At 46.5% G+C, this 24,626-nt stretch overlaps 1 protein-coding gene and 2 long non-coding RNA genes across 5 annotated transcripts; 2 read left to right on the top strand and 1 right to left on the bottom strand.

Annotated features, from left to right (window-relative positions):
• On the top strand, positions 1 to 7,126 carry LOC148663105 (uncharacterized). 2 transcript variants are annotated; one of them, XR_015936411.1, is made up of 6 exons: positions 1 to 197; positions 859 to 964; positions 3,690 to 4,064; positions 4,739 to 4,906; positions 5,340 to 5,624; positions 6,351 to 7,126. XR_015936411.1 is itself a non-coding variant. In XM_088631353.1 (5 exons), exons 2-5 carry the CDS (start codon positions 922 to 924, stop codon positions 5,360 to 5,362), a joined length of 609 nt encoding a protein of 202 aa, XP_088487479.1. In that variant the 5' UTR covers positions 1 to 197; positions 859 to 921; the 3' UTR covers positions 5,363 to 5,932. The 2 variants fall into 2 exon arrangements, 1 of the variants encoding a protein (XP_088487479.1); XM_088631353.1 differs by lacking the exon at positions 6,351 to 7,126 and having other exon boundaries at positions 5,340 to 5,932.
• A 4,812-nt stretch (positions 7,127 to 11,938) lies between these two features.
• On the bottom strand, positions 11,939 to 16,342 carry LOC148663106 (uncharacterized). 2 transcript variants are annotated; one of them, XR_015936418.1, is made up of 4 exons: positions 16,143 to 16,342; positions 14,424 to 14,485; positions 13,052 to 13,188; positions 11,939 to 12,520 (listed from the first exon to the last, which is right to left on the bottom strand). It is a non-coding gene; the product is annotated as an uncharacterized LOC148663106 (long non-coding RNA). The 2 variants fall into 2 exon arrangements; XR_015936417.1 differs by lacking the exon at positions 13,052 to 13,188.
• A 2,182-nt stretch (positions 16,343 to 18,524) lies between these two features.
• On the top strand, positions 18,525 to 24,463 carry LOC148663107 (uncharacterized). The gene is made up of 3 exons (XR_015936416.1): positions 18,525 to 18,894; positions 23,168 to 23,452; positions 23,770 to 24,463. It is a non-coding gene; the product is annotated as an uncharacterized LOC148663107 (long non-coding RNA).
• Positions 24,464 to 24,626: the final 163 nt, after the last annotated feature.

Here is a 24,626-nt window from a genome sequence, read left to right on the forward strand (position 1 = left end):
GCAGCTCGGCGACCAACGCACGTCGTTTCCTCTGTCTGGACCGCAGAGGAAACCGCAGTCTTTTTTGTAAAGAGGCGCGACTGAGCGTAAGTCAGGTTACAAAAGAATATCGACGCCTCGGAACACAGTCATTGAACGGCCTGGAGATACGCTTCGTGAAGCTGAAAGCGCTCTGGCGCAGTGAACCCCTCAATACCGTGAGTACTCCCGAATCAAACCGTGACCTACCTCATACGTGCTGGAGGTTCACCATATATGCGAGTCCCATCGGCAAAGAAACGACCCCGGGGACTGGTAAATCGGCCATGTTTAACGATAACGACTGCGAAAGAGCGGTACTGGTGGTGGTGGAGGGGAGTCCCTGTCATTACCTGTAAAGCGCTTTGAGTGGAGTGTCCAGAAAAGCGCTATATAAGTGTAAGCAATTATTATTATTATTATTATTATTATTATTATTATTATTATTATTATTATTATTACTTAAGCAATAACCTGGATGACCAACTGTTCATTCCCTACCAGTGCTTTTAAAAGGGCAGATGGTCGACAAGGTCCAACGCCCGACTGTGGAAGATGAGTTCAGATCTTCCCCTTTCAGAATCTGTCAGAAAGGCGTCTCGAGTTTCTTTTATTTTTTAACTTTTTATTGTAACTGCAGCCCTGAAAGTCCGTCCCGGCTGCGCCCAGCGCTTCATAGGAATGATTTCTTCGCGGGTGTGTATGAATTTGGGTTGACGGACCTCGGATCGTTTTCTTTGCCATTTACTGTTTTTCATCAAAATAAAACAAAACTGCACCCAGCACGGTGATTCTGGGCTTTGAACCGCTGGGTCTAACTCGCTCACTGCGTGTGTTTAGGCCGCTCCGCGCTGGACACACACATCCCGCCGCAAGCCGTGTTCGTGGGACCCCCCAGCAGGGATGGAGGTGCTGAAGACGGGGGTCGCCGTGCTGTGGCTGCTCTGTGAGTTTGACGCCGTCTCCCGTGTCCCCCCTGGCGAGCTCGGACACCCAGTTCCACCGGGGGTCAGAGTTCGAGCTGGCCCGCCTAGCCGCGAGGGAAAAGAAAAGACTAAAATAATCATAATAATAATCGATACCGCTGCGCTGATCAGTCCGCTCCCAGTCGCTCGGGTGGGGAAAGCGAATAAGCCCAACAAAGAGAGAACGAACACGTTTCTGCACTTTGTTTTTTCACACCTTTTTTTTAACAATCGAGAGACTTTCTGTCCGTAAGAATTCCATTGCACCAGTACAGGTACCAGGTTACCTGTGGCCAGAAAGTGCCAGTTCCAGTTCACGAGGCGTGACGAGGAGCTGGGACTCGCTGCACTCCGGAACTCTGGTTGACGACGCGACGGACGGCGCTTGGCCCCGTGGCGAGGCAGGGGGTGGAAATGTGAGGGCACGCAGGGGCGCGGAGCTGCGTGTTGTAACACGCGGTAAGAGCAGCAGGAGAGCGGGTCAGGAAGGGGGTGGGCGCGTCATTTCCAAGAAGCAGATCGGCTTTTCCGTCACCGCTGCCGGAGCCCCTGGCCGCCGAGCGCACCGAGCGCCGCTTGTCGATAGATCACTGCAGGGACTTTTCGTGTTTGAACGTCGGGCTTCAAGTGTTGACACTTTTCAGAAGAGATTTTCCGGAGTGGTCGGCTCGCACCGGCGCGGGAAGATAATGCGCTTACGCGTCGACACGCTTTCATTGGCGGCCCGCCTGGGAGAGCGGGGTCGAGTCGCAGACGGAGACGGTGTGGCGTGTCACCAGGGGGTGTTACGGCCGCCACCCGTTTTCACTTCTCCGAGTGGTCGAGTACTGGGCGGCGATCCTTCTGTGTGGAGTCTGTAGTTGAGTCGAACCTGAAGTAGGCTCCACGGTCGAAACGTTGTGTTTTCTTTCTTCTCTTTTCAGCAGGGAATATAAACCTGTTACGTGATAATAGATAGATACTTTATTGATCCCGTGAGCGAAATTGCACTGCGACAGCAGCACTGTCAACACAGCGACAGTGCAACGAAATGATACAACAATACAACAACACAATCCAATCAGTCTTGTCAGTGAGAAGTGCACTAAGAAGAGTCGCTCACAAGTCCAGAATATACAAAGAACAAACCAGAACAGTACACAAAAAAGTTGTATTGCACGTTATAAATATATTGCACAAGTCCCTGGCATCTGTTGCACAAAAAAACAGTTGTAAACGGGGAAAAAAAAGAAAAGAAAAGAAAAAACAGATGTAAGAATAGAGTTTACTGTTTAATCCAAAAACTAAACCAGGCGGTGCCATAGGCATCATCGTGTATTTTTACCAGCGTGCGAATGTGTTCGCACCAGCGACCTGTTCAACCCTCCGGCCCCGTTAACGAGCTCGACCTCGGGATCCAGCGCCGACCCCTGTCGTCCTTTTCCTCGTTCACGGATTGCATCTCCTCAAACCTGGCCAGCTTTCTGGATGAATGCGTGAGCAAGGTGACGTCTGTGCGCTCTGTTCGGCTGGACAAGAGCACCGGCGCTGTCTGTGTATACTGTATATACATACAAAGTTCAAGCAAGGAGCTGCGTCCGAGGAAGAAGTAGAGGTTGATTCCTGTGCTGAAAAGAGAAGAGACACACAGCTTTTCGGTCGTGGAGCCGAAAACAGAAACATTTACAACGCTGTTTTGCAAACCTTTACCTTCAAGCAGGTAAATGTGTTTGATTTAAGGAGTTTGATATCACGTAATACCTCGCAATACTTCGTAATGTGGGAAAGAAAGAGGATTTGTTTATATAGTTTATATTTATATGTTATATTTGTTTCTCCCGTGTGGATACATGTCGCGTTCACACAACGAAATAGTGCACCGCTACTCCGTCCTTTCATGTGGATGAGGTGGAAATGCAATATTATTTAAACCCCATTAAAAAACAAACATTAGGCAAACGAAAAACAACATTGTAACTTATGGTTTTCGGATTTGTAATAATAATAACAACCTCTGGTGGCGTATTGTGTTGTTGTTTTGTGTGTGCGCTTCTACTTTTTGACATACTTTTTCTGTTTTGTTTTGTATTGAAATGACAACAAGAATAGTCAATAATCCTTACACGTCTGTAGCGCTTTTCTGAACACTCCACTCAGAGCTCTTCACAGGTCATGGGGATCCCCTCCACCCCCACCAGTGTACAGCCCCACCTGGATGATGCTCCAGTCCTCTCCCCACACAGCAGCTCTCAAGAGAGCAAAGTGATGAAGCCAGTTCAGAGACGGGGGTTATTAGGAGGCCATGATGGATAAAGACCGGGGGGGGATTTGGCCAGGACACCGGTGTTAACACCGGATTTAATTGAATGCTTCATAGGTTCATGTGAGGTGATATCCAGTAAAAGTTTTAATTTTTTTTTTAAAAAAAACTCCTTTTGCGACTCTTTAAAAAAAAGTTTTTTTTTATTTTAACACCAGAAATACAAAAAAAAAGGAGACAGTTCGCAACGATAAAAGCTGAAAATCAGTTTTTTTCACCTATCTTACATCGTAGGCCCTGCCTTTTGATCCTTTACATTTCTAAGAGGGTCATTTTTTTTTTAAATAAAGGAATCCTACCTAAAAAGCATGAATAGAGGGAGCAGTGCTGGGACCCTTGACTCTTGTGGAGGAAGTTATTTCGCCAAAATCGTGACCTCAGACCTCCCTCCCATCTCCCGGCTGTAGGCGACGCGTTCCGAGAGGCCAGAGGCGGCGGAGACGGGGGGCCCGCGGTGCCCACACGGGTCCCCTGTACGGGCGGGGCCGCCGCCGCCGCCCTGCCCTGCGACCTGGAGCCGCGCTACGAGACGCTGTGGTTCTTCCAGCGGCGCGACGCGCTGGCCCTGGCCGTGTCGGCCAGCAGGAGGCCCGACCGCCAGGGCTTCCACTACGTCGAGAGGCGGGACCCGCGGTACGCGCTGGCGCCGAGCGCCTCGGCCGACCGCGCCGCCAGCCTGACCATCGAGCGGGTCACCCCGGCAGACCAGGGCCTCTACTACTGCGCCGACAGAGACAAGGGGCGGTTTCGCATCGGGAGAGGAGCCAGGCTCGTCTGCGTGGGTGAGAAAAGCTCTTATTTATCGAAAGGGGGGACAGCGTTGCGTGGTGGAGAGGGTGCTGAGAGCCTGCTGAGGTTTGCTCCATGCTCCTACAATCCTCTGTGTAAAGAAGCGCCTCCTGTCCTAACTAGAAGGAGCTCACCCAGCTGTGTCTGGAGAGAAGCCAGAGTATCGGCTTCAACCGCATGGACTGGGCAACTTGTTCCACACCCCCACCCCCCTCTGTTTAAAGAAGAGCCTCCTGTGCTGACTGGAGGAGCTCATCCAGCTGTGCCTGGAGAGAAGCCGGGGTTTCGGTTTCAACCACATGGACTGGGAAGCTTGTTCCCCACCCCCACCACCCTTCGTGTAAAGGAGAGCCTCGGGTTAGCGGTTTTCAACACTCTTCTCTGTAGTTTCCACTGCAGCCCTCTGGTGTCGATGTCTCTGATTGGGAAGACAGGCCCACCGTCTATGCCTGCGCCCGACAGTCGATGTTTTTTTTTATTTCCTATTAGTACCGCAGACGCTGGCGTCATTGATCTTTTTAGCTTGAGCGACCGAAGGTTTTCGATTTCCAACGCGGATTTGTGCGCGTTTTTTTTTAAAAAGAGGACAGACATTTCATTTAAAAGACGAGTTGAGACGGCTAATGAAGACGAAGCCAGGTCATATTTTACTGTTTTCCTTGCTCAGAGGCAGCGGCGCCGAGCGAAGGGCGAGGAGAAGCCGGCAACGCGACCCGACCCGGCGCCCCGCTTCCCCCGGGCCTGCAGCTTCCCTGCCTGCTGATCCTGCTGACGGCTCCTCCTCTGTCTGCCCTCCTCTCCTCAGTCTGCGTCTTCTGCGTCTTCCTCAGAGGGGGTGGGCAACGTTTTTTTCGTTTTGTGTCTGCCCCATTCAGGTGACGCCCTGCGGATTATCAGCCAATGGGGGGCTTCAGTAGGTCAGGATCTTGCCCAGCTGTGCCCTAAAAACAACATGGCTGAGCAGCTTGTTCCACACCCCCACCACTCTTTATGTACAGACAGGTCTTCTGTCCTGACTGGAAGAGCTCATCCAGCTGTGTCTGGAGAGAAGCCAAGGTGTCGGCTTCAAACACATGGCTGGGCAGCCTGTTCCCCACCCCCACCACCCTTTGTGTAAAGACGTGCTGCATGGCACACTGCTTGTGGTTTGGCTTGGTCCCGCTTCTGTGTATAGACTTAAAGAGACGTTAACTCGAAGTGAAAGGGAGGTCTTAATCTCCCCACACCGAAAAAAATAAGTCATTTTATTTCTGTTTGTGTCTTTTCAGCAAAATGCGGACGACAAACCTAAAAGGCATGAGGGAGAATCCCAGCTTCGGCAGTCGATATTTGTTTTTCCTGAGACGACCCGAACTACCCCCCAACGCCCCCGATCACCGGACAGAACTCGGCACACCGGACCCTCTACGATATAATCCGCCCTGGCACAAACCCCCAGAGCTGCGGGTCAGCATGATATCCCCCCATGCCTGCTGGCTGACTGACACACACACACACACACCCACCGGAAATGCCTCTTCTTTACCAGCGAGCTGACTGGAAGTCGAGAGCATGTAAGAGAAAGGGCTGGCGACTAACCTGTTTTCTTTCTTTTTTTAATGCAAAACCAAAAAGAAGGATCTGAACACGAGCCGTTTATTGCGCTGGCCTCTGCGGCTGGGTGGAAAAGGGTGGGGCGGTGGGGTTATTATTTTTAACACAATTACGTGCTACTTCTAAGATTCCTGTATTTTCTATTGATTCTACGCGCTCCTTCCGTGTGAAATGAAGCACCCCATGTCGCGACAGGCTCGGCTGCAGGAGAGACGGGCTTTAGTTCTGTTTAAAACAAACAAAAAAATAAATACCCGCCTGTAGGTGACTTTCGCTCTGCGGAAGAGCTTTGTCGTGGTCTAAGCAGTCAGGAAGTCAGGATGCTACTCTGCGGTTTTTAAGGCGCTGTTCCAGGGAGTCTGCAGTTATTGTTCTCGCTTGTTGTGGGCTCCTTCCTTTTTCTTACTTTTTGACGTAGGGAAAAAAAAAAACAATTCCCGGTGGCAAGATGTCATATGAAAAAAAGGAGCACGTGTTTATCTGTGTTCATCTGTGGCTGAAAACGGGTAGTTCGGACGTGTACCAAAACAAAACCGCCCCTGCTTTAACGCTTATCACGCGAAAATGCAATAGGACTGAACCTCCAATTAAAACGTGAAAAATAAGCATGACCGATGACTGTAAAAAAAATGGGTTTTCTTGTGCGCAGAAAACAAACAACAAATCACTCCTGTCTGTCTTGTTAGGTCATGAGTGGTTAATTGGGTCCAGGGGCTCTCCCAGCTGTGTCTTGAGAGAGGCTTCAACCACAGGGCTGGGCAGCTTGTTCCACACCCCCACCACCCTCTGTGTAAAGAAGCGCCTCCTGTCCTGACTGGAGGAGCTCATCTTAAGCCAGGGTATGGGCTTCAGCCACAGGGCTGGGCAGCTTGTTCCACACCCCCACCACGCTCTGTGTAAAGATGTGCCCCCTGTCCTGACTGGAGGGTCTCATCCAACTGTGTCTGAAGAGAAGCCAGGGTATCGGCTTCAACCACAGGGCTGGGGAGCTTGTTCCCCACCTCCACCTCCCTTTGTGCAAAGTAGCGTCGCATGCTCTCTGTCTGAAATGCACTTCCTTTGTGCCCTCTTGTCCATGATTCAGTATTCAATCTGAAGAAGCCAGCTGGACTGACGTAGCCAGTGACCTTTAAGGATTTGGAAAATTTGTATCGCATTCCTCCCATTCTCCTCTGTTTGAGAATAAAGAGATCCAGTTACTCATCCCTTCTTTTCAGGACAGAAATGTATCCTATGTGGTCCCAGAGCAGCGATGTCTTTTTGAGTAAAATCATATGTGGCATTCTCACCAAGGTGTGGACTATGGCGGCGTGCAAGTGGAACATTGCGTGGTTTTGTTTCTTGCAGCAGGTACCCTTGTGTATGATCGCACATTTCTGCACTGTACCGGGGCATCTGTGAACAGGAAGTTGCCGTCATAGAAAGACAGAGGTTGCTGCGGTCTTCGCTGCCTGCAGCAGAGGAATACGTGGGGGGGGGGGGGGGGGGGGGAAATTAGACGAATATTAAGATCTGGTCATGTACATGAAACGGGTTTGTGTGTGTGTGTACACTGCCCCATGATGAAGATTCGCTAGTCGTTCTCCAGAAACAGCAGTGAAACGTGAATCAGGAGGCAGAAGTGGACACTCAGAGGGTGTGCGTTTTGGAAAGGAGAACGATTGGCGCTACTTTACACAAAGGGTGGCAGGAGTGGGTAACAAGCTGCCCAGCCAGGGTGTTGAAGAGAATCGCTTGGCGCCTCTCAAGACACAGCTGGATGAGATCCTCCAGTCAGGATGGGGGGGGGGGGCGCTTCTTTACACAAAGGGTGGCGGGGATGGGGAATGTGCAGCTTTGACATACTGTGTTGTCCAGCCCCACCTGTGTGTGTGTCTGTCTCCCTGACTCTGACAGAAGCTTCACAAGGCACTGATGTCCTCTGCTGTCCCCCTGGACTTAGGGGCTGAAAAAGTGTGAGGCCACATGGGTTGGTTTAATCACCTTTCTCCTCCACTTCTCTATATACTGAGCTGCTCCTGCCTGATCTCTCTCTCTCTCTCTCTCTACCTTAGATTCATCAGTTGGAGGTGTGATAGCAGTATCTATTTTTTTTTTCTCAATTGAATGCTAACTGAAATCTCCACATTGATAGATAGATAGATAGATAGATAGAGATGGTAAGTGTGTGTGTGCATGTGTGATCCTGTGGAATAGGAGTCAAGCCGATAGACACATCATCAGAAGATTCTGGTTCTGGAAGAATTAGCTGGTGGGGGGTTCATGTCCTGCCTGTGTCTGCAGGTCCTGCTGATATTAAAAGGTTGATAAATAAAAAGATTAGGCTTTCTGTGTGTGTGCCTTATAGAGTATAGGTTTAGACTGTGCATCTCCTAGATGTGTGGTTGCAGCCTCGAATCCTACCCGAGACCTGTGATTTAATTTCAAGCAAATTCTTACTAATAGTAACACATTAATAAGTAAAGAGTTCAGTGCTGTGGTAATATGGACCTCTAGGGTTGGGGGTTAAGACATGTTCATATATAAACAAAAGGGGGGTCTATGTCAGGGTGGGTCTGTAGAGGAGAGATTAAGATATGGGGTTCTGGTCTTGCATGCTGCAGCCTGTCTGTTTTCAAGTTCATTCTTAACGACATCAAAACATTGATAAATAAAGAGATTGATCCCCTGTGGGCGGGCAGGCTTGTAGCATAGTGGTTACATCCCTAAACTCAGAAGTAGGTGGCTGTGGGTTCAAATCCCATTAAAGCCCTGATCTTCACTTTAACTCTTACTTAAATATCAGAACCTTCATAAATAATGACACTGAGGTCAGGGGAATGTGGTGCTGTGGTTGGGAGTTTAATGCTCTGTACTCATAGGTGTTAAGGTGTGGGCTCAAATCCTGGTTAGGAAGGGAGCTTTCTTTTCAATTTCTGTAGAGTAGGGGTGAAGGCTTTGCGCTCATGTTTGGCAGGTTGTGGGTTCAAATACTCCTTCAGGTGTCATTTTCAGTTACAGTCTCCCAGAGAGGGGCACATTGATAAGGAAAGAGATTGGGAATGAGGTGGTTTGGCCCTATAGAGGGTTAGTAAAGGCTGTGGGCTTGTAATGCGGAGAGTGTGGGTTCAAATCCCACCTTAGACCAGCAGTTTCTTTTCAATTACACTGAATAAGAGTAACATGCTGATAAGTAAAGAGAATGGGTCTGTGAGTGTATGTCTTTGTAGAGTAGGGGCTAGGACTCTGGGCTTGTGATTGCGTGGGTGTGGGCTCAAATCCTGGCAATGATTGCATGTTGTTTGTCAGTATAATTCTTAGCAACAGTAACACACTGCTAAGTGAACAGATAGGGGTTGAGCTTTTAGGCCCAGAGGTTAAGAGTCTGGGCTTGTGGCTGACTGGTTGTAAGGAGGAGAGAGTGAACTAGATGAGCCCAGGGTGAGGGGCTCTGGGGTTTACCTTTTACTGAAAATTTTCAAAAACTATCAAAATTTTCAGTAGAAGGTGAACCCCAGAGCCCCTCACCCTGGGCTCATCAGTTACTCTGCTCTGTCCCTGGTACCTGCTCACTCTCTCCTCCTTACCCAGTTACCTGCCCCTGCCACTGTCACAGTTCACTCCTGAGCTCAGCACCCAGCCTGGTCTTGAACCTGTGAGAACAGTCTTTTACCCTCTCTTCTATTGATCCCCCCACCCACCCTTATAGTTCCCCTGACTTATCAACACCTTTCTGTCAAGAAGGACTAAACTACAAGCACACTTGTCTCAGCAGGATTGGAACCCACAACTACCAGACTGTGAGCCTCAACCTTCACACTATGGAAGCACACACTCACAGCTCCACTCTCTTCACACTTATCAGTGTGTTGACATTTCAGGAAGACTTAAACTGAAAACAGACCACAGGTCTCACAGAGGGTTTGAACCCACAACCAGTCAGCCACAAGCCCAGTCTTAGCCTCTACTCTACAAAGGCACCCAGACATAGACCCACTCTCTTTCCTTATCAATGTGTTATTCTTCTAAAGACTGTAATTGAAATGAAACACCTGGTTTGAAGCAGGATTTGAACCCACACTCCCAGAGTTACAGACCTATAGCCTTTACCAACCCTCTATAGGGCCAAACTGTCTCATCCCCAATCTCTTTCCTTATCAATGTGTCCCTCTCTGTGAGAATATAACTGAAAAGGAAACCAGGGGTGCAAAGCAGGACTTGAGCCCACAACCCTTGCAAGCAGCCTCACACGCTTCACCACCACACCACAGGGCCAGACAACCATCAACCCACTTGAATGGAATTGGAAAGAATCATTAAGGCCCCCACAGGATTCAAACCCACAAGTCATGAGCCTAGAGACTCTTCTATAGAGTCACACAGCCACAAGAAATTTAAGTAATGATTAAAATGAAACTAAAGCAGGAGACACAGACAGGATTTGAACCCACAACCATCCTTCCCTGATCTTAGGGCCGTAACCACTATCTTAAAGGGCTCCCCAGCTACTACCCCCAATCTCTTTATTTATCAGTGTGTTGATGTCTGAGAGAATTGAAGTGAAAAGGAACACGTGGTATTCAAACCTCCAACCTTTTAGCTAGCAGCATGGAGTTTTAACCACAACTCTATAGGGCCACGTGCATCCCAGTCCCCTCTTTTTATTTATCAGTGTGTTCATGTCAGGACACATTAAACTTAAACCAAAATCCACCGATGATTCGAACCCAGAACAATCCAGCCATAGGTCCAGAACCTTAGGCATTACTCTATAGGGCCATGCACCCTGATCACCTATCGCTTTATTGATCAACGTGTTAGTACACCTGAGCTTGAAAGCAAAGCTCACATAACTCCCAGCCTTTGAACCCCTGATGCATCAGCTAAGAGTGTAGATCCCTCCCTACACACTACTCTATAGGACAGCAAACAAAGCACCCGACCTTTATTGACTCATGTGTGAATGTCAAGTAAGAATGGAAAATAAACCTCCTCTATCACCAAGGACTGGAATCCACAGCTCCCGGGCTACAAGTCAAGAGCTCTTTCCAATAAGCCCCACTGTCTTCTTGGTCTCCTATCCAACTGTCAGCGGTCACTTGTATTAAATATCTCTCTTATATCTCTTCTTTTACTCTGCGGCGGTTATGTGGCTGAATATCGGGGGGTGTAATTCTAACATTAATAAAGGAATCCTTGATGGATCTGTCAGCCATCGACGACAGAATAACTCAAATCGTCGTCTTGCTTGAGCTCGGTGCGACTCACACCGCCCTGCTCCTCTTTATCGTTTTCATCCTAAATCTCTCCTGCGGTCACAACCCTCGTGTCTTCTGTTGTCGGAAGTTTTCTCCGTGCGGCCCGGCGCCGCTTGCTACCGGCGACTGGCGCCCTGCGAGACCTGACAGGAGAGAGGCCACAGACCCGCGGCACAGGAGGAGGGACTCGGTTTCGCGAACGAGGCGTTCTGATTGGACGAACTCGCGTGGCTAATTATACCCGCTGTTCCTATTGGATGGCTTAGTCATTTCACCCCCTCTATTAACCGCCCCTATTTCAATAAAAGAAAAGGACCAATAGGAGAGTCGGTCAGCCCCCCGCAGAGCGCTGCTCTTGTGACGTCAGTTCTCCAGCAGCCAGAGAGGAGTTGAGCTCTGCTCCTACAAATGTTCACATGCAGATAATTTGCTGTCCAACCTCGACGCGCCAGATTTAATAAAAAAAATATCATTCTAGATCGAGACCTAGTGATCAGGCGTTAAAAACGCAAGGAGCCCAGAGAATCATGCAAAACCCAGTACCAGTCCAGTGACGACTGACTGGTACCGCCGAGACCCAGACGGAACCGGTCTCTCCAGACAGCCTGTCCCGAACTGGGTCCTCTTACGGCCGTGACGGCTCAGAAAATGAGCTTCTGCGGGTTTCAGACCGGACTGACGTCACGAAGCGGCTTGCGGGACTGACTCAGGTGAACGAGCGGGTTTAGGAGAATAACTGCAATGACACTATCCCGGAATTCTGCCCTGAGTCACTGTTTACAGTGTTAATACACAGCCGCTCTTCGCGAAATAAATAAGATCTAACTCAGTCTAGGAAACTTTTCGCATTAAACCACAAGAGCGCGCCAAAGGTGCAAAAGCAGACTAGTTTTCCCGATTACTGCATTTTCTATAGCAAAGACGTTTTTATATGTGCAGCCCAGAAAGATACAACTTTTTTCAAAACACAAATTCATTAAAAAATAACAGTCGGGAATGGAAAAAGTCAGGATAAAGGCATATACAGCATGAGACACTTTCAAGAGTGAAATTATTTACTCTCAAGTACAAATTGTGCACATTTGACTAATAACGTTCCATAAAAACATCGGAGGTCCGGATATTTTCGCGATCCTTATCGACAATTGTTCTTAGTGCTACAAGAATGGATACAAATTAGATTAGGAATATGGGCCGCTTGGCAGTTTGTAGCTACTTGATCCAAGAGTCTTATTTTTAACCCCGATTCCAGTCCAATCTTGTGTTCATTTACTCAGAGCTTCATGGTAGGTAGGCTCATGCCTGCCAGGATCTCTGAAGGACAAAAAAAAAACATCTCTAGCTGCTTATGAAGAGTCCCATTCTTCCAAAAATATAATGTAAACGATCATATTGTGTTTCGATAGATATCTGCCCTGAGATATATTTTTTTACGTTTAATAAATAAAAATTAGTTCAATTGAATGTAATTTATTGAGGTTGTGCTCTGACATAGCGCCCATCCGCTTTCCAGATGAAAAGGAGCTGCTCTGGGGGGATTCCGGATGCAGGGGTCCCATCACAGTGGAGAGTGACCTCGTCGCCGACTCTCACCGACACATCCGCATTTGCAGACGATGCTGGGAGACAATCAGGAGGGAGCAACATCAACGAGAGACAAAGGCCCTTCAATCCAGTTTGAAAGAGTGTGATCATATGAAACACAGCGAGACACTCCTGTACACTATTCACAAGAAACTATGTCTTTTGACTCCAATTTAAAAGGGTGTGATCATGCTAAACACCAGAGACTCCAGGCAAAGCTTACACAGTGAGACACACATTTGAGACAACACATTTTTACTCCAGTTTAAAAGAGTGTGATCAGACAGATCAGGGGAAACTGGTACACTGTTCACCTCCATTTCTAACCGACTGGAAAAATTATTGAATGAAACTAGGATTAATTCATTCAGGGTCTTGTTTCCTATGGAAGCTTATTGGCGCCACAGAGGAAAAAAAATTAACTCATTTATACGAGAAAGTTATTCAGTTTAAACACAATAGTTAATTTGTGAACAATGTCACCTCCTATATTAATACTGTGTATTTCATTGTACTGTATGTGCAATAATATTGCTCCATGTTGGGGAACTACCATCTCTTCTTACCCTGGATATCAGAAGCAGTTGCATCTATGATAAGCTGGACTAGGCACTTGTGTCAATTTTCAGTTTTTGCTGCTCAGTCTCTTTCAGAAGATGAAACAGTGTAGATCAAGGCAAACCCAAACACACCTCCAGTGTATCTGGCAATAGTCAACAACATTATTTCATTTATTTCAATAAGAATAAGAATACTCATAAATCTTTGTAAAAACTTATATTCACCAACCAAAAACAAATGTGAAGTTTGATTAGCCGATTCTCAAGGAGTTCTTAGTTAATAATTGTCATATTAATGGTCATTTATTTAATATCATGAGAAATGAGATGTGTGATTTCATTTACTATCCTATTAACTTCTACACAACACCATTTAGGGTTTTAAAACATGCAGATATCCCCTAAACATTTTTATCTGCGGCACAAATCCAACTGGATAAATATTTTTTAGAAAAAAAAACTTTAAAACCGATACACTGCTGAAAAATACACCTCTCGCACACAAATTATTCTGAATTTATCCCCAAACCTTATTTAATATCAAATGTATATTTTCACTGTTTCAGTTCTTATTTTTTAAGAGATTATGGAAAATAAAGAGTGCCCAGTCTGAGTGAGAGATCAGAGGTGTGTCCAGCGTGCAGGGACAGTGTGAGAGGGAGAGATCAGAGGCATGTCCAGCGTGCAGGGACAGTGTGAGAGGGAGAGATCAGAGGTGTGTCCAGCATGCAGGGACAGTGTGAGAGGGAGAGATCAGAGGTGTGTCCAGCATGCAGGGACAGTGTGAGAGGGAGAGATCGGAGTTGTGTCCAGCGTGCAGGGACAGTGTGAGAGGGAGAGATCAGAGGTGTGTCCAGCATGCAGGGACAGTGTGAGTGGGAGAGATCGGAGTTGTGTCCAGCGTGCAGGGACAGTGTGAGAGGGAGAGATCGGAGTTGTGTCCAGCGTGCAGGGACAGTGTGAGAGGGAGAGATCGGAGTTGTTTCCAGCATGCAGGGACAGTGTGAGTGGGAGAGATCGGAGTTGTGTCCAGCGTGCAGGGACAGTGTGAGAGGGAGAGATCAGAGGTATGTCCAGCGTGCAGGGACAGTGTGAGAGGGAGAGATCAGAGGTGTGTCCAGCGTGCAGGGACAGTGTGAGAGGGAGAGATCGGAGGTGTGTCCAGCGTGCAGGGACAGTGTGAGAGGGAGAGATCGGAGGTTTGGTCAACGTGCAGGGACAGTGTGAGAGGGAGAGATCAGAGGTGTCCAGTGTGAGATTATGTGATCTGGGGCTCCTCTGGTCAGTACAGGTCAGGTGTGCCAAGAGGGAATTTGTGAATTGTTGAGAGTGAAAATCAACAGGAAATATAAATTTGTGAATGGAAATTGATACTCACCCTCTGTCAGTGCAAGCAAAAGAAAGAAAACCAACACAGGAAGTCGCATCGTAAGATTCACCCTGGGGAAAGAGACAAGGGACCTTAAAGAGGGAACTACCGTGTTTTTTTATACATCAGGGTTAGAAAGATACCGTTTGCTGATGTAAAACAGGAACATATAAAACCTCTAATTTCCTGACTTACACTGAATCTCCGCAGTGTTCTGTGATTCAGAATGAATCGAGGGAAACACAACTGCCAGTGAGGTGGAGCGGCCCTGTGACACTGTCCACTCAGGCTTGTGGATCTGTCTCTTTTAATCCAGTAGAAATCCTGCTCTTGACTTCCAAATGGATTTGCCCACCAATATGTTTAATTCTTAACTCAGCCTGCAGATCATGCTGGAACAATTCTGTGTGAAACGTCTGCTGCACAACCTGGACGTATTCGCTCGCACATCCGTACATCTGTCATCACAGGGACTAGTGAGCAGGAAGGGCCGCATCACAATTTGTTGGGATTCTCAGTCGTGCCCACGGCGAGACCAGGGGTTTGCCACAACATAGCGACTTACAGTACTTTCACAAAGTTCACGATTCTGTGCCGTATTTTGAAATTTGTACAATGTTTCTAAACCTGCAATTAATTTATTTTGTCAGAGATTTAATAACCGGTCTGAGAACCTGGGACTGCAGTTCCTCTTTAATGTAGCCTGGTAATCTAGGTGTAACACAGGTGTCCCCCGCTACCAGACGCAGTACTCAGGTCCTGTGCCATCCCAAGAAACCCCCTGGAGACCCTCCAAATGCATATTCTTGATTTCTCAGAAAATAAGAGATCCCCACTCGGAGCCTGACCACACAGCCATCCCGTCTGAATTCTCTGTAAATCTGTGCTCTGCTGCAACACACCTGGAGATTCGGTTATGAAGGAATCTATGCATTATTTCATTCTTAAAGCTTATTTTATCAAACACGTCGCGATGTTAAACCGTTCTGTGACCACCATGTTGTGAGATTTCCAGGAGCGACGCCTTTAATTAATTCTCATCTCTCCCTCAGAATGCAACGAGTTTATCGTATTTTAACAGCAGAACGTTGAATTCAGACGCCACAAACTGGAGTCTAAAACAGAGACCGTCGTATTTGTCAAAGTAAGAAGACTGGTTGGTAAAATATCTACACTCTGTCATTGACAAATCTGGCAAATGACTCCACTGGTCCATTTTTCCGTGTCAGTATAAACTACAGAACTACAGGTGTCGCTCTGCCTCACCTCCCCGCCCGGCTGCAGGTCTCCAGCGCTCAACACCGGCTCTATCTTACTAATTACTTCTGCTTTGTTGCTTTAAATGTCACCGCGCTACTTTTCACCAGTTTAAACCTCCGTGCACGGGCTGTCTGAAGCCGCAAGGAGGAAAGTAACTATTCATCCTGTCTGAAGCCCACAACCCAAACTAAAGGAAGTTTTTGGCCGGACATCCGACTCCTCCAAGATACACTCAACTTCCACGCTAGTTTCTATCATGTTGTCGAAGGAAAAAAAAATCACGAACGTAACTACGATGTATTTAAAAATTAAACTGGTAAAAGTTCGTTTTCTTTAAATTAAAAAGTAAAATATATTATTGTAATCGACACTATGTTTTATTTTTCAGTTCAATTCCATCTGATCACGTTCAGTCTCATCCCCTCCAAACCTCCAGTGAAGACGCCGGGACGGATCAATAATACTCACCTGTGTGACGAGAGAAACAGGAACTTTGCAACTGAACGAGTGAAATAGCAACGAGTTTAGACGATAAAGACGATGTATCTCACGCCTGACAGCAGCGAGGCTCGGTGCCGGTGGATCAGTCCCCGACAGAGAGAAGCAAATCTCGCGGCAGGTTTGAAGAAGCTAACTACGCGCACTAGCTACAGTCTGTGGGCAGGACTTCGACCTCCGCCGCATTGTGATCGGATAAATACAGAGAAGCCCTACACCTCCGCCGTATTGTGATTGGATACATCCAGACAAGCCCCAACACGAACATTTAGTAACCTTGAACTCGCTCTCTCTCTCTGCTCACGGAGATTAGAAATTGTACTAGAAAAAAAATGAGTATATGGAATTTCTCTCCCAAGTTGGTTTTTCCATATAAACGTGATATGGAATTTGTGTTAAAATGTCACTTTGACATTAATAGAATTCCTCTTAAATTATCTAACTTTCTTAAACAAGTTCTATTGTGTTTGGATTTAATATATAAGCATAACCTTTCACCATATACATATAGTATTTGGAATCATAAAGATAGAGGGTATCAAAATAAAAGCATATTTCTTACGACTTGGTATGATAACAAAATCTGGCTAGTGGCCCAATTGTGTGTTATCTGTATTTTGTAATAATGAGAAGGAATCTTTGTTACCTTTCTTTCTTAACTGCAGATATACAAAACTGTTTGGGATAGATTTGCAAAATGGTATTTTCCACAGAGGTCAATGGTCTAATACTGCCCCCTCTATTCATGCTTTTAAAGTTGAATTCCTTTTTTTAATTTAAATTCTATTAGAAATTTAAAGAATCAAAAGGGGAGACATATGATGGAAATATGTACGTAAAAAGTATCATGTTTTAGCTTTTACAATTGGGAATTCTTCTGGCTGTCAAGTGTCTATTTCTATTTTAAAATTCTGTCTCCTTTTTTTGTCTCCAGTCACTAGAAGCGTTGGCTGCCAAAATAATGTCAGCAGATCTTAAGAGTGTTTTGGATGAGGCAGTTAAAATAGTCAACTTCATAAAGAGCAGGCCTGTACAGTCACACTTACTTCGAGTGCTATGTGAAGAAATGGGTAGTGATCATGTTCAGCTTCTTTTGCACACCGAGGTTCGATGGCTTTCTCGGGCCAAGGTTCTTACTTGGCTTTTTGAGTTGCGTGATGAAGTAAGAATTTCTTTTATCCGACTCAGAATTTGAGCTCTCAAATCGTTTCAATGATTTCGAGCGGCTCGCTAAATTGGCTTATCTTGCGGAGATTTTCAGTCACTTAAATGGACTCATCCTTGGTCTTCAAGGTAAAGCAGTGACGATTTGTCACGTCCGAAGTAAAATAGAAGCCACAATAAAGAAACTGGAAATGCGGGCCAAACGTGTCGATCGGTCAAACTACGACTCGTGTGAAAATGTGTCAGATTTTCTTACAAAAGAACAAATGCAGCTACCAGCCTCTATCACAGAGTTAAGTACAGAGCACTTGCAAAGTTTGAGGACCCAACTGCGCGACTACTTCCCGGCTCCAGATGTTCGGTTTAGCTGGACTGAAAATCCTTTTGTGAGTTTATGCGAAGTGCCCCTCGCAAGTTTGAGCAAAAAGGAAGACAGTCTATCCTGTGACAGTGCTTTAAAATGGATTTTTTCACAGAAATTCTTAACCAAGTTTTGGCTTCATGTTACTTCGGAGTATCCTGGTCTTTCAGACAAAGCAGTGACATTTTTGATGCCGTTTCCGACAACATATCTTTGTGAAACTGGAGTTTCTGCGCTGGTGGCACTAAAGACCGAATACAGTAGCTTAATGTTGAGCCAGACCTCTGCTTGCAGCTTTTCTCTCTGGCGCCCGACCTCCACCATTTGGTATCTGTCAGAGAGCACCAGCCCCCTCACTGAGCTAGCCAAAAAGAAGGCGCTCTTGAGTAATTGTTCTGATTGTTATGGTGCATATTTTTCTCTCAACGTCGTCATATGTTCATTGGCACAAACCGGCTACCCCGCACTTCTGGAAAAAATGTTGTTTTGTTTTTGACAAGGCTAACGTTTCATCATACCATTATGAGATATCATCAAAAAAGAGCTGTACTGGTGCCTTAGTTTTTAAATATTTTTTAATGTTATTTATTTGTGAGGTGCTGACAGGACTCCTTCTGTAATCAATAAACGGTCTTTGTAAAGCCATGTTTGTAGCTTGTATATGCGTATTTTCTCTGATTACTGGTGTCGATTAGGCTACTGGTGAGGTTTAGAGCTAGCCCGTTTCAAAACGGTGAGGACGGGCTGGTCCTTGTGTTGGCCGCGTAAGTTTTTATGGCTGTAATAGGTTGGGAACCTCTGCTCTAGCGTATAGAAACGTATTGTAAAAATAGAAGAGCGGTCACGCCCTGTTGGCATGCAGTGGGGCTGCGGCGCCTGCGCAGTGGAGACGTGCGCCATTGCTGGTTGAGACGGGGGAGGTTCCCCGACTCCTCACTGGGTTTCTAGAAAACACCCAAGAAGGAACTGCTTCACAGAGGAGTGAGGGGAAAAAAGAGAGAATATGAAGAAAGGGAAACGATCGACGGGGCTCAGGAACAGATGCCAAGCCGCAGAGATGCAAAGAGTTCGGGAGCTGCACAAACCAGCCTGCCGGGGTGTCTCTCACTCGTCTGAGTGCTTCTGGGGCCCTTCATAACGGCCTTTACACATCTTGTGATGTTTTAACATTGGAGAAACTCCGTCCCCTCGGGGCAGGTAGGTCACCTTTCCTTTTCTTGGATTTGGTCAGGGTGCGTAGTCCCCAGGCACTTGCACTCCGAAATGTTGCAAAAAGAGGGATGAACGCTGCAGTGGCTTCCGAGATATCTCTTCCGTTGTTCTTGCGCATAACACGGGAGTCCTGGTCGACGGCATGATTTTATGACGAACAGAGCAACGTTTACTTGTAAGGTGGCGCTCGTATCCTTTTTTTATATTAAACAATTAAATTATAAATAATTTACAAATACAACCAGAGGATCAGAAACGGGTACAAGAGGAAAAAAAAACAAACATTTAACCGCCAGACGTAATGAAGTAAATTATGTGATCAAGTCACAAAATTAAAGTTAAAAAAATAAGGTTACTTAATAATAGATGTAAGAGCTCGGAGCATTATAGGGAGGGACCGATCAACGTTTTGTGAGGCCGATCGCCGATTTTATGATCCCTGGGTGTGTGTGGCGTGTTTCTATCCAGCCCAAGACGCACAAGATGGTAGAATGGTTTTATTAGCAAGACGGACAACGATTGTTGCAAGCAGCTCACATGAAGTGACAAGCAGCAGGTTAACGGTCCTTTTATCTAAGGAAGATGACCATAATCCGAAGAGTATTTTTTTTTATTTCTTTCGAGATGGAGGCGTGCTGGTGGCATCCTGCCTGTTACAGCACCTCTGTGTCTTTTTTGTCGTCTTTTCTTTTCTTTCGGTTGGTGTTAGTGTTTTTCTTTCTTTTCTTTGACGGCGGGTCGATTTGCGATCACACAACAAGATGGATACTAGGGAGTCGAGATACTACTTTTTGGCTGTTACTCGGACCACTGTTTGCTTCCGGTTGTAATGCAGATAGCTGCAGAGTAAGTGTTTACACACGTGACGCGCTGGGAGCACTGGTGAGGAGGCGGAGGGAGTGTAGAGCATGCAGTATCGTGTGTTTAACTGAGATGTGGCTGCAGGAACAGATAGATATATAATACTTTATTAATCCCGTAGGGAAATTGATGTGTTACAGCAGTCCAGCCCAAGACAAGCAAAACAGACATCAGAATAGTTATAAAACAAAAAACAAACAAAATAATTAAAAATAAATAAATACATAGGTGTGTGGAAAATGTGCTGATCATAGTCACTGTAAAAACAATAAAATAGGTGCAAAATGTGCATAGGTTTACACAGACTGATTGTCCAAAAAGTACAATGGAGTAAACATGCTGTCCATAGAGGAGCAAATGAAGGGCTAACAGTCCTAGCCAAGGGCAGCGTTATACACCCTGACAGCCGCCGGGAGGAAAGACCTGTGGAAACGTTCCCTTGAACACCGTTGCTGGAGCAGTCTATTGCTAAATGTGCTCCGCTGCCCAGTAACAGTCCCATGAAGCGGATGAGAGGTGTTGTTCATGATGGCTGTGAGCTTGGTCAGCATTCTCCTCTCAGCCACCACCTCCATGGGGTCAAGGCTCATCCCCAACACAGTCCGGCTCTACTAACCGGGGAGAAGCCATCAGTCCCAGAGGAGCTGAGGAGGAAACGCCGAGGCTGCAGGGCCCGGTGCGACGCGAAGAGAAGGAGATTTAAGTCCTATCTTCCTTCGATCATTATGGGAAATGTGAGGTCCTTAGCGAATAATAGGGCGGTGCGGTGGGTCTGTGGCTCAGGATCTGCGGGTAGAAGGTTGCTGGTTCAAATCCCACGGCTGGCAGAGGAATCCTACTCCTTTGGGCCCCTGAGCAAGGCCCTGAACCCCAACGGCTCCAGGGACGCTGTATAAATAGCTGACCCTGCGCTCTGACCCCCAGCTTCTCTCTCCCTGTCTGTGTGTCTCATGGAGAGCAAGCTGGGGTCTGTGAAAAGATGAATCCCTAATGCAAGAACTTGTATAGGGCTAATAAAGTGATCTTATCTTATAAGATGGACGCACTGGGAGCACTGGTGAGGAGGCGGTGGGAGTATAGGGAATGCAGTATCGTGTGTTTGACTGAGATGTGGCTGCAGGAACATACTGTATTCTGGACTCGAAGGCAGACAGAAACGCCACCGAGAGGAAAGGAGGGGGGTCTCGCGGTGCTTGTTCACAACACATGGTGTAATCCTGGACATATTCCTGTAGCCCGGACATTAAACTGATTTGCCATCGGACTGCATCCATACTATCTTATAATAAAGAATTTTCCCTTTAAAGTGCCCCTTTAAGATGGCAACGCCGGCTGAATGATTAGTACCACTAGAAATCCAAATGTCATCCCCCCATTGACTTTTCCAAAACTGAAAATCAGGCTGATCTTTTGGTGACAAGTAGTTTCTTGTAAAAAAAAATAAAAATAAAAGTCTGCTCTCTTCTTTTTTCAAAATGGAAAAATCGCCTTTCTTTTAACTATATTCCTAATACCTCTGGGGTTAATAGAGAAAATAGAAAAAGACACAAACAATATAGAAAAAACTCTGGGGGGGGGGAAAGCTACTGAACTGCGAGCTTCAAACCCTTAAAAGTGATTACAACACCACCGTGTTCAGCATTAACCGCGTTCATAACCGCTACAGGGAGATCTCTTGGGCTGGACAGTCACTGGCCACGGATCTCTTTCCCACAGCTGGTCCCTGGTGTGCCTGTCCTCGGCAGACAGATCCTCTGCAATCCTCAGGTCTTTGGCCTTCAGAGACTCGTTCTCTCTGGCCGCTCGCCACAGCATGTCCCTCGTCATCCTTCTGATGAATCCTATAATGATGGCTCTGGGCTTTGCAAGTCCACATGTTGGCTCTCCTGACGCGTTGGACTCTGTCAGTAGACGAAATCCTCCTCCTGGACTGGCAGCACTTTAGCAACGATGTCTTCATTTTGTTGCTCTGCACAGCTTTCAGTTACCTCTGTGTCGATGTCTTTTGCAACCTTTGTTATCGTGCCAAGAACGTTTACCTGCACGTCTTCCAGCGACAGGTCGCTTTTCCCCTCTCTTGGCTGCTAGAGTCCTTACAGGTGTGACGGGGGGAGACTCCAGTTCCAGCCCCACAATAATAGACCAGATCCCTAACAGACGCTGTTGAAGAAATGATAGTGGAAAAATCTGGAAAACATTACATTTGTCATTAGCATGTCCTGTGGGAAAATTCTTCATCAGAGGAGTAGGACGCAGTCTTGTGCAGATTCAGTGTTTATTGAGATTAATAAGGAAAGCAACATGTGCTGGGTCTGTCCTGCAGAACGGACACGCTCAATGCAAGGGGTACCGAGTTCTTATATACAGCACACAGAACCAGAAACAAAAGTCATATTTCATACTTTTAACATGTCAAATTGCATTTTGTTACATGTCCATGTAGGGGTGTAACCCTGGTGTCCTGGCCAAATTTCCCATTGGCCCTTACCAATCATGGCCTCCTAATAATTCCCATCTATGAACTGGCTTCATCACTCTGCTCTCCTCCCCACTGAGAGCTGGTGTGTGGTGAGCGGACTGGAGCATCATCCAGGTGTGGCTGCACAGTGGTGGTGGTAGTGGGATTCCCCATTACCTGTAAAGCGCTTTGAGTGGAGTGTCCAGAAAAGCACTATATAAGTGTAGGCAATTATTTTAATTATCATCATCATCATTATTATTATCCCTTTTAACACATGTAGCGGGGCATGTGTTGTTGCAGCCGTTGGTACAAGTCACTTTTGTATGCTCTAACGCATATGTTGAGATAGCCTTTGTTAGCAGATCTTGGGGATCTCACTCGGACTTCTGCAGTATGTTTCGGTAGTGATATTGCAGAGCTGGAAATGTGCAGTGTGAATATTGATCCTGCTTCAGCATGAATGGCAACATTTTGTTTGTAAAGGTTAACACGAAACTGTTTTATCTGTTTATAAACTGTTTTTATTTTGGGAGCTGGAGCCTGTTCTGTCAATCAGTGGGCATAAAGCAGGGTTCACCCTGGACAGAATACACACAGGACACACATACCCTGGACATGTCCATCACACAGGACACACATACCCTGGACAGGTCCATCACACAGGACACATACAGGACACTCACACCAGGGCCAATTTTCCCAGAAGCCAGTTAACCCACCAGCATGTCTTTGGACTGTGGGAGGAAACCCACATGAACATGCAAACCCCACAGAGACAGCACCCCAGGAACTTGCCCAAGGGCCTTAGTGCTGTGAGGCAGCGATGCTAAACACTGTGCCACAGTGCAACCCAATTTTTTTTTGTCATTCTAAAGAAATCTTTCAATCTCATCACCTGTTTCAGAAAGATTGAGTTGGATTGTTTTTTCTTCCCAGCTTACTCAGAAGTCCTCACCCTGCAGCCTGGAGCCTCTCTGTCTGTCCCTCTGTTCACCGGAGAGCCAGTGGAGGTGCTGTTTGACCCTGCAGGAGCTGGAGACTCGACCTGAGTGTGTTCTATCCAGAACAGCACAGCCAGCTGTGTCCCCCAGTACAGAGACAGAGTGTCGGTGTGGGACGGCTCTCTGAAACTGCGCTCCCTCACTCCAGCTGATCAGGGGAGCTACACAGTGAGGGACCTTCAGGGAAACACCATCAGCACTGTGACAGTCACTGTGGGAGGTAAGAGGTTTCCTGACAATTTCAGTTCTCTGTAACATTATAAAGGTGCACTGCTCTTGTCAAAATGGTATGTGTGGTAATGGAAAAATAAACTTGTTTCTGAATATTGCGTGAGTGTGAGTGTCCAGTGTGCAGGGACAGTGTGAGAGGGAGCGATCGGAGTTGTGTCCAACGTGCAGGGACAGTGTGAGAGGGAGAGAACAGAGGTGTGTCCAACATGCGGGGACAGTGTGAGATGGAGAGATCTGGGGCTTCCCCATGACCTTTAGATGATGATTGAAAATGGATAGATTAATACAATCTCTCTATTATTGCAGATCCTGATGGTGGAGGGAATTCTCCAATTCTTTTCCTCCAGCTGATCCCTCCCTTCCTGCTGCTCTTCTTAGCTCTGATCTCTGGGCTCCTGGGCTCCAGGAATCGCTGGTGGAAAGGAAGCACAACCTCTGGTGTCCAGGAACTGAACCGTCCAGTCTGAAGGCAGTGCTGTAGATCAGTATTTTACAGAGCAGTATCAGCTTTGCTGTCTTGCAGAGCTCTCTGTGTGGCTTTAAGAGCTGCAGCTGTTTTTCAAAATGTAGACAGACTTTATAAGCTTGATTTTGTACTACAAATTGAGCTGCTTTGATCTTCTATCCACAGATTCAAAGATTTTTCAAAAACTGGACTGGAATCTGGGTTCAAAATGAGATTGTTGAGTGAATTTGGTATGAAGTGCCAAACGGCCCACATTCCTTATTTGTAAGCGTTCTTGGAGCACAAAAAATACAAATGCTGATATCATGAAAACATGGACTTGGAATCTTTTTCTGGAAGTTTATTATTAGGTGGATGCATGCATGTATTTATTTGTGGTTTAAGTGCAGTTTGTATTCTAGAGCACAATAATTTCAAAGTACTCTTAAATTGTGTAGTTAACATGTTATATGTAGTGTTGTAAGTGCCTTTAATTGTCCCTTTTCTCTGTCTATTCTATAATTTATAAATAAACACTTAATGTAAGTACGAAAATGGTCTTTCTTACTGCAAAGACGTTATTTCTCAATTCGAAGTGCTAAATGGATATCTGGCCTGATTGTGGTCTTTAAACATGTAGCTCTGTCGCCCTCTTGTGGGTAATTTGGTGAACTGACGCTTCCCACGCCAAGTTTCGGCCGCTCTTGATTTGAGATGG

This window comes from Lepisosteus platostomus, chromosome 5 (assembly GCF_059453375.1).
Source record: "Lepisosteus platostomus isolate fLepPlt1 chromosome 5, fLepPlt1.hap1, whole genome shotgun sequence".
In the NCBI taxonomy this organism is placed as follows: domain Eukaryota; kingdom Metazoa; phylum Chordata; class Actinopteri; order Semionotiformes; family Lepisosteidae; genus Lepisosteus; species Lepisosteus platostomus.

What these genes read in the sequence shown, in the direction of transcription:
- LOC148663105 (XM_088631353.1), top strand. Translation starts at nt 922, where the DNA reads ATGGAGGTGCTGAAGACGGGGGTCGCCGTGCTGTGGCTGCTCT. An exon ending in CGCCGTGCTGTGGCTGCTCT is followed by an intron (nt 965 to 3,689) that starts GTGAGTTTGACG and finishes TCCCGGCTGTAG; the next exon opens with GCGACGCGTTCCGAGAGGCC. An exon ending in AGCCAGGCTCGTCTGCGTGG is followed by an intron (nt 4,065 to 4,738) that starts GTGAGAAAAGCT and finishes TTCCTTGCTCAG; the next exon opens with AGGCAGCGGCGCCGAGCGAA.